This window comes from Oncorhynchus tshawytscha, linkage group LG22 (genome assembly GCF_018296145.1).
Source record: "Oncorhynchus tshawytscha isolate Ot180627B linkage group LG22, Otsh_v2.0, whole genome shotgun sequence".
Taxonomy (NCBI): domain Eukaryota; kingdom Metazoa; phylum Chordata; class Actinopteri; order Salmoniformes; family Salmonidae; genus Oncorhynchus; species Oncorhynchus tshawytscha.
This window is the reverse complement of record NC_056450.1, coordinates 9,131,670-9,146,285: the sequence shown is the minus strand read 5'-3', so window position 1 is coordinate 9,146,285 and position 14,616 is coordinate 9,131,670. Positions and strand designations below refer to the sequence as shown.

Sequence of the window (14,616 nt, the reverse complement as noted above, 5' to 3'; positions counted from 1 at the left end):
ACACCACACTGTGCGCACTCACAGTCACAGCAAATCTCCACACACAGACACACACATCTCAGTGTTTTGACTTGAGAGGGACCTCATTCAGGAAGACAAACTGGATGTGGAAGACAGAGCATGAGTCAGCATTCATTTCCCTCGTTTCCAAGGAATCGATGGATTCTTTGATTACCGTGAGATTCCGTTAGTAATATGTGCAATTTACATTGGTGGATTGCCCTGGCAATTTTTTAAAACATATTTTCCTTTCTCATCTGTTCTGTCCGGGTTTGTTTTCTTTATTCATTGTGCCCTATGAAGAGAATTAACTATCCCTCCTTCCAATCCCATTGAAAAGGGGGGCAGAAAAAAAACAGAGGGAGATGAGAGCAGCAAATCCCTTTTTCATTCCTCTTGTAGTGTTCAATAAGAGAAGAATGTGTCGCCTATCACTCACGGAGGGGATCAAGTCTTACGGACTGTCCCACGCGCTCAATGCGCTGCTGTGCAGAGCAGAGATAGACAGAGAGAGCACGTAAAGAGAACAGCAGCAGCAGCGCCCAGCAGCCTAGACTGAAAAGCCACTACATAGGAGGACTCATTTAGCAACCTGTTTCCTCTGTCTGACAGTCTCCTCACCAGATTCATTTCAGGCAATTGCTATAAGACAGGCTCCTCGTTGCTTTTTCACCTCTCAAGTCCCTCTCTTTGGAATGTGGTGTGGTGAGTAGGAATTTGAAGCGTTAGGCTACCTGCTCTAATTTGATAACCTGCGTTGGAGAATGACAGGCTATCGGAGAGATGAATAACCCCGGTAGCCTAACTTTTATCATGGGAGTGACTCCTGTAACACGAGATCGCAATCGAATTATTTATTGTAAAAATAACTGCCCTGTTTTCATCATCGTTTTATTTATGGGCCATGGGGTGAACACATGCGAATTCCATCTGCTAGATTTATTTGTGCCTAAAAATAGGATTGTTGTCATAATTAGAACCAGGTATAAAAAGTGCCTGGAATGCAGATGTGGAACTTTGACATTTGCCTGCTCTCTCTTCACATTGTAATTGAAGACACAATGAGGATCCTCGCTCTGCTTCTGGGGGTGAAAGCCGCGTGCATCCTGCTGGTTTCCTCGCTCTCAGGCACGGGAGCAGTCAACAATAGCGGCCGGTGGTGGTGAGTAGTTGACTTTATGTGTGATGTAGTCATTCAATTAAATGCGCCTCCTGAGGACCTGTGCTCATTTCGACGGAGGGTGCAGCAAAGGAGCCAGTTAAGTGGTACATAGGTTTATTGCCTGAAAGATGCTGTGCACTTCTCCAACTGAATTAACACTAAAGCAAAATTGATGGACCTGTTATGCTCGAAATAATCATGTGTTATTGTTGTCACCCGATTCATCATTTCAGTTCGTTTCTGGTAGAAAACCAAGCACAACCACAAGCCAATAATATTTGAAGGTATTTGGATACCACTTCCCAATTAGAGCGAGCAAATAATTAAATAGATCTAGCCGGTTTTCAATCGAAATGAATAAGGCCCACTTTCTCCATTCAATTATTTGATGCAAAGGGAAGTATTGTGTTTCAATATGATAACGATTTCGTTTATTTAGGGATCGCTTACAGCCCATATTTATTCAAGTCTGTCTCTCTCTCCGTCTCTCTTTCTGTCTCCCTCTCTCTTTCTGTCTCCCTCTCTGTCTCTTTCTCCGTCTCTCTTTCTGTCTCCCTCTCTGTCTCTTTCTCCGTCTCTCTTTCTGTGTCCCTCTCTGTCTCTCCCCCCAGTCATTTTTGACAGTGTGGCTTGAACGCGAGACAACATTTTTCTGTCCAATGTGGGATCAATTAAAAATGGATGTAATTGATGGCAAAGAGCAGTTCCATTCAATGTAGTATTCTCAACATTCCACTCTATATAGGATACACTGTAGGATGACAATGTCCGCGTACATTTGTTATAAACAATCAAACCAAAATGTGAAAATAGTTTTTCTTACAATAGCTTATGTGGAAAAATATCAATTAATTAGGCTTATGTCCACTGAATAATATGCATTCTGTCAAATTAAATACATATAATCCCGACACTGCAAAGATAACAGTTGCATAAATAATATTTAAATGAATAATGAAAATGATAACGCAAACCTCAATATAATTAGGTAGCCTAGTGGTTAGAGCGTTGGGCCAGTAACCGTGAAGGTTGCTAGATCGAATCCCCAGAGCTGACAAGGTAAAAATCTGTCGTTCTGCCCCTGAACACTGCAGTTAACCCACTGTTCCTGGGCCTTCATTGTAAATAAGAATTTGTTCTTAATTCTTAACTGACTTGCCTAGTTAAATAAATGTTACATTTTGGACAGCCTTGCAAAGTCAGTGGGGTAAGCTATTTGTTTGATATCTAAACCAACCCTTATCACTACAATATGCCAAGAAAATAAATAAGGAAAAAACAAAACGAGAGAGAAGAAAATTGGATTGCAATATTTATCCGAAGATGGGATCATAACGCTCCATAGACTGGACCGACCGCGCACTACCGTCTGGCACCGATCAGTCAATTAATAACGACGAGTCTTTCTGATTGCTAACGGTTTGCAGGAGACACCAATTAGGAACGTAACTGAAACTATAAAATAGTCGATGACAATGCAACATGGCAGTCAATAATGGCAGCCATAATCACTTTCGATTAAGTAGATTGTAGATATTGAAGTTGCTTGTTATTTCTTGTGACTGATACTCAAATTCCAATGCAACTGTTGACATTATCCAATTCTTATACATTATCTAATTCTTATCAGAATCCTATATGAATAAATACATGTGAACCTAATGAATTGTTTTAAAGTCAATAGGTATCATTAAAGGACCAATGTGTGAGCTTCTCTCTAACCAACTGATTCCACATTGTCTCCTCATCCTGTCTGCTAGGGGGATTGTGAATGTGGCCTCCTCTGCCAACCTCCTCACCAACTCCAAGAACGTCCAGTTGGTCCTGGACCCTAGCTTAGCCCTGCTGAGCCGTCGCCAGCGCCGCCTCATCCGCCAGAACCCGGGGATCCTCCACGCTATCGCAGCTGGCCTGCATACTGCCATCCAGGAGTGCAAATGGCAGTTCAGGAACCGCCGCTGGGACTGCCCGACCACCCACAGCCCGGCAATATTTGGCAAAATCGTCAACCGTGGTGAGTTGTCTGTTGTCCCTCCTGGCCTCCTCACTAAGGCAACCGGTAGACATTTTTTGGCGCAGAATGTCGCGGAATCGTGTTGTTTCTCGTAGACCCCTTTGACAGATAGAAGCCCATCTTTACATATCTTGAGATTCTGACATTTAAATCACAATTCAGACCTGATTGCGCACAGTTGCATTACTATAGACTGCTAAAAAAAGGTTGTATAGGCTAAAGAGAATTTCTGCTGTTGATGTGTCAGGTTGCCGAGAGACAGCGTTTGTGTTTGCGATCACGAGTGCGGGGGTGACCCATGCAGTGGCCCGCTCCTGCTCTGAGGGGGCCATTGAGTCATGCACCTGTGACTACCGTCGCCGGGGGCCTGGGGGCCCTGACTGGCACTGGGGCGGCTGCAGCGACAACGTGGACTTTGGCCGGATGTTCAGCCGGGAGTTTGTGGACTCCAGCGAGAGAGGAAGAGATCTCCGATACCTCAACAACCTACACAACAACGAGGCAGGGAGAATGGTGAGGGAGCCGTTGGTTCATAGATCGCTGTTTCATGATGTACTGCATGTTCATTCCTTTTCAGTGATCCTCCTGTATCAACCCATTATTCTGAATTCCAGTCATGTTTTCCTTCACATTTCTTCTCTTCACATTCTTCACAGTTTTTCAAAATGTTCATAGCTATTCACATCATCCATGCTAATCCCCTGTCTTCTCTCTCCCCTGTGTCTTCTCTCTCTCCCCTGTGTCTTCTCTCTCTTCCCTGTCTTCTCTCTCCAGACAGTGTCGTCAGAGATGCAACAGGAGTGTAAATGCCATGGCATGTCAGGGTCATGCGTCGTGCGTACCTGCTGGATGCGTCTACCCAGCTTCCGCGCCGTGGGGGACTTCCTGAAGGACCGCTTTGACGGAGCCTCCCGGGTCGTCTACGCCAACAAGGGCTCCAACCGCGCCTCTCACCGTGCCGACCCACGCCATCTCGAACCCGAGAACCCCGCCCACAAACCCCCATCGTCCAGAGACCTGGTCTACTTCGAGAAGTCGCCCAACTTCTGCTCCTACAACGGCAAGACGGGTACCCACGGTACCTCTGGGAGGAACTGTAACAGCTCGTCTCCGGCGCTGGACGGGTGTGAGCTCCTGTGTTGCGGTAGAGGGTTCAAGACCCAGACGGAGAAGGTCACTGAGAGGTGTCACTGTACGTTCCACTGGTGCTGCCATGTCAGCTGCCTCAACTGCACCAGCACACAGACGTTACACCAGTGCCTCTGATCAGTGGTGAACCAGGAGGACAGGGATGGGGAGGTGAAGATGAGCTGGTTCGTTGGGCAGGTGGTGTGTAGATAGAGGAGTAGGGTCCTGCGGGTTGGCGTGGTAGATAAGGGAAGGGCTAACTCTATAAAGGGGCAAATGGAGGGTGAAAGAAAAGTGAATACCGGGAGTACTAGATTTGAAACAAAGTACTAGATTTGAAACAGAGTACTAGATTTGAAACAAAGTACTAGATTTGAATCAAAGCACTAGATTTGAATTAAAGCACTAGATGTGAATCAATGTTTCTGAGGAAGAGGGAAGAGAGAAAAGCACAACTATGACTACAGGGTGTAGAAAGAGGGCGGGTGTGTTGTGTGTGAACATGTGTGCTTACGTGTGCTTGCTACTGACACTGTGGTAACGTGAGAGTATGTAAGTGTGCTTACTGGGTATTTAAAATGTTGTAGCTATCCAACCACGTAGAACGGAATGGAAACCAATCCTCTCTATGGCTTCCCAGCACGAGTAACAAGACCAGAGGCAGCTTAGGTAAAAGGAAGTAGTTAAAACAGGAAATAGAATTGTGGCAAGGAATAAGCAAACAAAATTAGTCAGAGAGAAGCTGGGATTGAAGGCTTTTGCCCTCTCGGACCTTACAAGATACAGTTAGTCTCTCTGTTCTCTCCACCTCTTCCCTCTACAGCAAGAGATAGGAGTGTGGGTAGTGGAGAGAGGAGGGATGGGAGAGGAGGAGAGAGAAGCGAGGGGAGATGTGAGGAGGGGACAGTTACCGGACAATGTCAGACAGATGTCTCTGTGGCGGGAAAAACACAAGCATGGTCTCTCATAAACCCGGTGAAGAACTTTAACAAGAGGGTGGTTATTTTAAACATCACAGTTTGCTATGTACTTAGGTCCTGGACGCAAACCAAGCCGTTATGGTTCCCTGTCGAACTCACCACACATGCCCTCTTTGTTCAGATTGCTCTGGAATCTGCTGCACCTCAACCCGGAGTTACCACAGTGATTTACTGCGCCACGGTAACTGACGTTAAATGACTGGACGTTGTAGGATAACAGAAAAGCGTTCGACAAAATGTTATATCAACCTGGAATAAAATCGTAATATGTATATGAATAGTTTTAATGTAGTATCAATACACTGAATATTGGAGAGTATAACTAGATGTATGTTTTAGTGTAGGATATAGGGGCACTGCAAGAGAACTGGGGTGACCTGTCAAATAGTGAGACCTGCCGTATGGCAACCCTGTCCATAAAATGGGAACCAGTGCCAAATATTGATACCTGGAGTCAACCTTGCAAACTATTCTGTTAGCCTAGGAGGTATACCTATGTTGACAAAGACTCAAGACATTGTCCTGCTGTGGCAACATGCGACAAGTGTGTAAAATAATCCACCATCTTCCTGTCCAAGTTTACAGTGGACAGACAAAGGTTTTCCCATTCAATATGACCTGCATCTAGCTGTGTACCATAAATTGAGGGGGAAACCTTTAAAGCTGCAATATGTCACTTTTTGGGCGACCCAACCAAATCCACAAAGAAATTTGAGTTATAGATCTGGCATCCTCATTGAAAGAAAGTCTAAGAAGCGGTAGAGCTGTTCTATGTGCACTATTTCTTTGCTTCCCGTGCTTATTTTTGCATCTTTTACTTTTGCGTTTGTACACCAGCTTCAAACAGCTGAAAATACAGTATTTTTGGTTATGTAAAATATATTTCACAGCAGTTTACATGGTACAATGTTTCTCTACACTATATTTGCTTGCTTTGTCACATAAACTGAAATTAGGTGAACTATTAGAATTTTAGCAACCAGGAAATGGCGGAGCGATTTCTGCATAGTGCATCTTTAATATAAGGCCACTACAAAGGGAAATGTATTGTATATCAGCTCAGAAAACCAAAATGTAAATAATATATATAGAAATATATATTTATGCTGAAGTTACTTGCAATTTGAGGGAAGAATGATTTATGCATCTGTTATAATCCAATGGATGGAAGGAGAGAAGACTATCATTAGTCATGTCAGATCAGGATTTTATTGGACTGTTATTTTGTTTATTTCCATTCATGTAGATTACGCAGATTTGTCGAGGGCGGGAAACAGAATTTGTTAGAAAATTGGCAAAACATTCTTCTTTCTTCCCTGCAAATAAAGGATAATTCCATCCACTTTTCAACCTAATTTTCAATATCTCCAGCACAAATAACAATGTCTATGTATGTGAAAACAGCGATATCCTACGTTTTGTAGAAACAAATAGAGTTTAAAAAGTTCTACCTGATGGCATCATCAAAAGTTTACCAAACACTCCGAGATTTGTGGCGACGTGGCCAGAAACTCATAGCAGGTTTTGAAAATCACTGTTTTTCTTACTTTTAAATCCTAGCCTGTGATGTCACACTATTTTTTTAGGAGCCTACTTCTTGTCTTTTTAAGCATGGATCTCAGAAATGCACTGTTTTCACATATGTTGACACTGATATGATGCTGGTGATAATGAATTCCAGGTTGAAAAGTGGCAAAATTGCCCTTTAACACCTATTTTTGTCATGCACTGAATATTACCATTCTGGTTTATGTAAATACAAAAATATTTATTACTGTGGATGCTTTATACTGTTATAGGGAGAGAAGTAAAAGAGTAAAACAAAGAATTGTAGATCTTGTTCCTCAAAGATTTAGCTTTATGTTGTTTTGTATTGTATAATAGAACAATAAAGTTTATATTTTCAATTAAGTTGTGGCATGGAAATCAGTTCATGACTCCCCTGTAATGTCACTATCTGTGTATTTTGCTCCTTGGCAATGGATGCCATTTGCTGGTCATATAGTTTCTGTGCTTGAGATGATATGTGAGAATAAAGGCCCATCCTTGGGTGTCCCAGTACTAATCCCATTACTTAAAAAACGCAGCAGTAGCCTTCCCACAGACAGCACACACACACACACACACACACACACACACACACACACACACACACACACACACACACACACACACACACACACACACACACACACACACACACACACACACACACACACTTTAAAATCCCCCTATTGTAATATCAAACCCTGCAGTGCATCAGCTCTCTCACACACAGACTATACATCCCTGCCTATCTACTCCCTAACTCCACTCCCCTCCACAGAAGGATCCCAATTCCTTGAGACCAGGTCACATAGCTTAACTATTAAATAGGATCTAAACAGCACCAAATGTTTTGCTTCATTTACTTAATGTCGGAAAAAAAATGAAACAATAGAGGAAATAATGAAAGACTGCAGCCCCCCCAACCTCACCCCTCCAACCCACGCTCCCCAGCCCCATGGCAGTCAGGCCTTAGCTTAACCACAAGAGCTTGGAAGGCACCCTGATAGTTTCCCCCAGCCTAACCCAGCCCACCGCAGCACAGCAATGGGCTAGAGGGTCAGCCAGGCCGAGCGCCCGCCAAACACACTCAACTGTCCTGTCCAACAACACACACCCGCACCCTAAAGGACCAGCCATGGGAACACAGGCAGTGTTACTGAAGGGACAGACAGACAGGGGAAGGAGGAAAGCAGCAGAGTACTGTAACATAGGGTCATGTTGGAATGAAGAGTCTTTATTGTCTTTATTCTTTTGGGACTTTTGTAAGTGTAATGCTTTACTGTTCATTTTTATTGTTTATTTCACTTTTGTTTATTATCTAGTTCACTTGCTTTGACAATGTTAACATATGTTTCCCATGCCAACAAAGCCCTTACATTAAAATTGAATTGAATGAGAGAGAATGAGATAGTATGAGAGAGAATGAAAGAGAGAGCGAGAATGAGAGAGAGAGCGATAGAGAGAATGAGAATGAGAGAGCAAGAGAGAGAAAGAGAGCGAGAATGAGAGCGAGAATGAGAGCGAGTGAGAATGAGAGAGTGAGAGCGAGAGCGAGAGAATGAGAGAGAGAGCGAGAATGAGAGAGAGAGAGCGAGAGAGCGAGAATGAGAGAGAGAGAGAGAATGAGAGAGAGAGAGAGAATGAGAGTGAGAGAATGAGAGAGAGAGAATCAGAGAATGAGAGAGAATGAGAGAGAGAATGAGAGAGAGAATGAGAGAGAGAATGAGAGAGAGAGAGAGAGAGAGAGAGAATGAGAGAGAGAATGAGAGAGAGAATGAGAGAGAGAAAGAGAGAGAGAATGAGAGAGAGAGAATGAGAGAGAGAGCAAATGAGAGAGAGAGAGAATGAGAGAGAGAGAGAGAGAATGAGAGAGCGAGAGAGCGAGAGAGAGAGAGAGAATGAGAGAGAGAGAGAGAAAGATTTCAGAAATGCATCTGAGTGAGAGAGAGCGAGAGAGAGCGAGAGAGAGAGAATGAGAGAGAGAAAGATTTCAGAAACGTATCTCAGAGAGAGAGAGCAAGAGAGAGAGAATGAGAGCGAGAGTCAAATCAAATCAAATCAAATGTATTTATATAGCCCTTCGTACATCAGCTGATATTTCAAAGTGCTGTACAGAAACCCAGCCTAAAACCCCAAACAGCAAGCAATGAAGGTGTAGAAGCACGGTGGCTAGGAAAAACTCCCTAGAAAGGCCAAAACCTAGGAAGAAACCTAGAGAGGAACCAGGCTATGTAGGGAGAGAGAGAGAAAGAGCGAGAGAGAGAGAGAGAGAATGAGAGCGAGAGAGAGAGAATGAGAGCGAGAGAGAGAGAGAGAGAGAATGAGAGCGAGAATGATAGAGAGAGGTGAAAACTGCCTGAGGGGAGGTGGTGGGTAAAGGGGTCTGTCATTGTGGGAGTGCTGAGGAGTCAGTGAGATGGAGGGTGAAGGGAGAGAGGAATAGAAGGGTCTGTCATCGTGGGAGTGCTGAGGAGTCGGTGGTAGAGGGGCTGCTGGGTTGATGGGACAAATGTCACACGTGAGATGGGGTATGGGTGGAGGGGGTGTGAAGTGGTGTGAGAGGGCAGTGGGAGAGGTAGTGTGGTTGGGGTAAGGGGGTGTGAAGGGGTCTGTCATTGTGGGAGTGCTGAGGAGTCAGTGGTAATTAGCTCAATTAGTGACAAAGGCAGTGTAATAAATACCGACTTAGTGTCTGGGTCCCTGCTGGCCTCTCCCCGCGCCGCCTGCCATGCCGCCCCGGCCTGACGGACAATTCATTAAACCGACAAAATACCCCACCGTCCAGGCGTGACGCAGCGAGTTAGCCCCCTACCGGCCCGACCCATTGTTCTAATTGTCTGGGCTGGAGTCACTTTGTGGCTCTCCTCCTCCTCACCCCCTCCTCTCCTCATCCCCCTAACACTCTACCCCTCTCCCCTTCAGAAAACCCATAGAGTTAATGCCCTCTACCTAACTCGCTGTAAGTAGGTGATCGGCAGGTTGTGAAAAAAAAGTGTTTCCATGGGTCTGGGTGGGAGGGGGAGTGGTTGGATTAGGGGATGGAGGGAGGTTGCCTGGGAGTGCTGGGAGCAGCAGTGATCGGAATGCAGGAGAGATGAGTCCAGGAGCCTTGGATGCGGGACAAAGCGAGAGTTAATAAGGAAAGATTGAAGGGGTTTGGCGACAATGGGCCGCCACCCGAGTCGAGATAAAATTGCTTCCGCGGATTATTGGGGAGAGGGTGTGAGGTTTGTGGGGTGATAGTTTGTGTTGTGTTTGTGGATGTGTGCGTGCACTGTGTGTGTGTGTGTGTGTGTGTGTATGCATGTATGTGCGTGTGTTTTATTCAGAGTGTCTTGGATTGATGGCTGCCCCTCTGGTTGGGTGGGGAGCAGAGGACCGGGAGGAGGCTAGCCGGCTGTTCCCACAGTCTGTTCTGCTGCCGCCACCTTTGACACATGGCTCAGGGCTCTGCCAGGCGGGCGGCGGGGAGAGAGGATGGTGGGAAACCAACACTCTGCTCAGGCGCAAACAACAACAACAGGAGTGTATTCACTGGGAACCAAACAGAAGCAAACAGAAAAAAATGAACGAAATGGGGAGGGACCTCCAGTACCTGCATTTGTCCAATAGAAACTCTTGTTTTTGTTGCAAAACGTTTTTTTTTGCTAAACGTTTCGCAACTGTTTGCTACGGTGTGCAATAATGATTACACCCCAGCTCAACAGCTCCTTGCACAATATAAATCCAGTAGCGTTTGAGCAGAGCAGACCAGGCAGCTAGGGTAGGAAAGGCAGGAACTCAACAACACTAGGGTTAAAAGAAGAAAAGGAGGTGATAGGACAGAGAGTGAGAGGTTAGAGAAGAAGAGGAGGTGATAGGACAGAGAGGGAGAGGTTAAAGAAGAGGAGGAAGTTAGGAGAAAGAAAGAAAGAAAGAAAGAAAGAAAGAAAGAAAGAAAGAAAGAAAGAAAGAAAGAGAAGAAGAGAGAGTAGCAGGAATAAAGGGGAGCAGAGAAGGGATAGATGGGGGAAGGTAGAGGAGAGTAGCAGAGCAGAGCAATTTACATATACCCATAATCCTCTTGATGGAATTACCTCCTTTTATAACTGTCACTTCAATTAGTGCCCCAATACCTGAGGTTAACTAATGATTCTGTGTTTCCTGACTGAATTAATCTATTTCCCATTTTTATCCATTAAAAATAACTCAATTCAAACAGTACGCTAAAATGCCTTTATAGGACCCTTAGCTCTGGGGAACAACTTAACCAACAACACTAGGGCCAAGAGCCATATAAAGTTAATTGAATAATGCCACTAATTAAGTAACTTGATAATTGGCCAAGACAAAGCCACACTGGTCTGGGACCGTCCAATAAGGACTAACTGAGTGCCACTTTTTAAGAGAAGGGAGTCTTTTCCAACAGAGCACCTCCACTGTTAAAGTGTTTGAGTGTGTGTGTGTGTGTGTGTGTGTGTGTGTGTGTGTGTGTGTGTGTGTGTGTGTATAGCTGCAGGAAGTAGGAGTGTGGAAAAATCTGATTTTCTTCACAAAAGTAGTGCACTGGGCCTTTACTAGACCTGTAAAAGAGGTCGCAGGGAGTACTTTTGGGGTGTTGCAATTTCTTTCCCCCCCCCAAGGAAAGAAATTGCAACACCCCAAAAGTACTCCCTGCGACTATGTATGTGTGCGCATAGGCCTCTGGTCAAAAGTAGTGTACTGTATAGGGTATAGGGTGTCATTTGGGACCCAGACAAAGATAGCCAATTATATGCAGTGGGGTACTGTGGGGTGCTCGGACTAAGAGTGGTGGAGAAAGAGAGCTGATGCACCGCGGGGTTTGATATTACAAGAGGGGGTTTTAAAGTATGGTCTGTGTGTGTGTGTGTGTGTGTGTGTGTGTGTGTGTGTGTGTGTGTGTGTGTGTGTGTGTGTGTGTGTGTGTGTGTGTGTGTGTGTGTGTGTGTGTGTGTGTGTGTGTGTGTGTGTGTGTGTACTCTCTGTGTGTGTGCATGCCAGTCTGTGTGTGTGTATGGGGATGGCAGCTGGGAAGCAGACACAGTCCAGAAGAACTGCACCATAGCAACTACGCTTTTCAGCAGATGGCAGCTCTGCAGCAACAGCCACCCTACATCACAATGGCCCCTGCCTGGTAACATCTCCATCACTCCATAACCTCTGGCACGGAGGATGAGATATGGATGGTGTTATTTGGGGGAATGACAGATTCAGAGGGAAAGCAAGACAGACATTCAATCCTCTTCACCACTGCAGACAGACACTGTGAAACCACTGTTTCCCGTGAGTGTGTGTGTGTGTCTATAACCACTTTTTCCTGTGTGTGGGTTTGCAGTGCACAGTGAATCAGGGTGGGAATGTGGACAGACCGCTAGGCCACTGTGAGAAATCAGTATGATGTCTGTGGTCAGGCTCAGTGCCTCGGGCCCTGGTGGAGAGAGGTGGACAGAGGAGTAGGGCAGTTAAGGTAGGAGGGAGGGTTGGTTGAACTCTGTGGTGTGTGTGTGTGTTTGTGTGTGTGTGTGTGTGTGTCTGGCATGACTGTGTGTGCTGTAATAATTCATGGGGCATTGCCGGCCCCCACACATACAGACCATGACCCCTTGATTATCTCTATTGGCTTGACGGGACGGGCTGCTCCTTCCCAGTTGGCCTGCTAGGATCTCATTCAGATTAAATCATCTTCTAAACCACAGGACTGCTGCAGAGATAGAGTCCTCAATGACAGCACAGCCATGCTCGCTGAACAGACTTCACACAGCCTGCCTTGATGCTTGCTGCTCATAGAGTGGAATAGGGGCCCCGCTTGAAGTATTGTTTGGTACGAGGACAGGAGTGACAAAGCAATGACGAGAGGGTGCCCGACATTGTTAGAAATAAAATATCTCGGCGAGACATGAAATACTGCATTGTAATTGGAACTATCAAAAAAAGGCACGTTTCTATACGTTGATCATTTGCAAACGTCTTTGTGGTGAAAAACAGCGACTAAGCCTCCAACGGTTAAACATCACTATACATTCTAGAGATTCTCTGGTGTGCCATCAATGCCAATCTTCTGTTATGGAACGTGATTACATGTGCGTGTGTTTGCATTGTTCATAGACATCTGGCAGAAATCTTAACTAGCAACTTTGCTAAATGTGAGCACCGAGTGGGTAGAGTCCATATGTCAAAATAGCATGTGCACTCTACTTGTCTATCCAACTGTGACTCTGTGTCTACCTACAACCTACCTTATCAACCGGGATCACACAAAAGGCTGGGGTCATTCAAATCGGAGTATATCAGTGGGACATTGTCTACAGGCAAACCGCTGCAGAATATAGATAGAGACAAAGAGGGAAAATGGGGTGTTTTTGGTTTTAATTACAGCAATAGCGGGCAAGGGCTCAGCTCTGACACACCAGCACAGGAATGTTTATTTGCTGCAGTTTAGGAGCAATGGTGGCTTACGGGAACTCTGACACATTCCTGTGTCACTCTCTCACTCTCTCTGACACACACATACACACGCGCTCATGCCCACATGTGAGTGCGCACACACACACAACCACCCTGACCCTTCTAGCTCCTTTCCACAACCACTAGCACACACCTAAACACCTAATAAATGTGGCATCTCAAACATTAAACATCCTAATCTGACATTGCTGACATCATTATCAGACATTGTGATACTGTGACTGACTTCCCTAGAAGACGCTAGCACAGCAATGACTCAGTGGGAGATGTTTAATGTATCATATCATTGACTACACACTCCAAGGCAGGAGAGAATTGCACACGAGTGTGTGTAACCAAAGACACTTTTGGTGTAACTCCGTATGACTGTGCATTGAGTGGGTGTGAATTTGATGGTAAAAGGACCTTTTTTTCATCAGTAAGTCAAAGTTCTCTGGTCCCATCCGTTCTCCTCGCTGAAATGTCTGGCAGCCGGCCCCTGTAAAGAAGACATTTCTTTTGGCCCCCGGGTTTCTAACGGCAGTGACACAGGGGACAGCCAACCACAGGAGCCACACATCTTCCAGTCAGCGTGCACGGGGAGAACTGCTGCTTGCATAACTGGCCGTCCTCCAACACATACACAGGAATGAAAGCACATGAAAGCAGACATCCACACAGGCAGGCTCACATACACACACACACACAGAAGGAACGTTTACACACACACACAAACACTCCCTGCTGCCCCCACCCTTTTCTCACTGCTCTGCTCACCAAACTCTGTAATCGCTTCCAGACGCAGTGTTATCCTGTCTCAGCCTGGCTGACAATGAGGTTAAGTCCCAAATGGCACCCTATTCCCTATGCACCATCCATGGGGCTCTAGTCAAGAGTAGTACACTACAATAGGGAATATGGTGCCATTTGTGATGCAAGCCAAGGTTTGCACCCTCCAAATATGTCCCCTCTCTTTCACCAACTTTCTCAGGGCCAGGACTCAAGTTACTTTAATATCAGGTGATATAACTTACAGAGGCCTAATACTGTGACATGTCAACATTGCAACGGCCTAGCCCTAACCAGTCCTTTATGTAGGCTATCCTAAGCATTTATGTGAGACTGTAATTTAAATGTTTTGAATATAAAACTGTTATGAATGACTAACAATTGCTGTAAAGAAAATGCTGTCAGTGTAATGGCGATTCCCGCCACTTTCACAGTTCATGATGCATCCAAGTAGAATTTGCCTTCAGTAAGATTTAGTTAGATGATGTTTCCATTTGCTATAGGATATAAAGTTCAAATACATTTTGTTAAGCGCCTCCCGTATAAATGGG

The 14,616-nt window shown here is 45.2% G+C and overlaps 1 protein-coding gene across 1 annotated transcript; it reads left to right on the top strand.

The window, feature by feature from the left end:
• On the top strand, nt 1-7,189 carry wnt1 (wingless-type MMTV integration site family, member 1). The gene is made up of 5 exons (XM_042303671.1): nt 1-705; nt 1,057-1,162; nt 2,923-3,176; nt 3,424-3,689; nt 3,951-7,189. The coding sequence occupies exons 1-5, from the start codon at nt 696-698 to the stop codon at nt 4,440-4,442; spliced, it is 1,128 nt and encodes a 375-aa protein (XP_042159605.1). The 5' UTR covers nt 1-695; the 3' UTR covers nt 4,443-7,189.
• The last annotated feature ends 7,427 nt before the right edge of the window (nt 7,190-14,616 follow it).

Bases quoted from the DNA above. Each gene is read 5' to 3' on its own strand.
- wnt1 (XM_042303671.1), top strand. The intron at 1,163-2,922 runs GTGAGTAGTTGA...CCTGTCTGCTAG, and splicing joins AACAATAGCGGCCGGTGGTG to GGGGATTGTGAATGTGGCCT. The intron at 3,690-3,950 runs GTGAGGGAGCCG...TTCTCTCTCCAG, and splicing joins ACAACGAGGCAGGGAGAATG to ACAGTGTCGTCAGAGATGCA.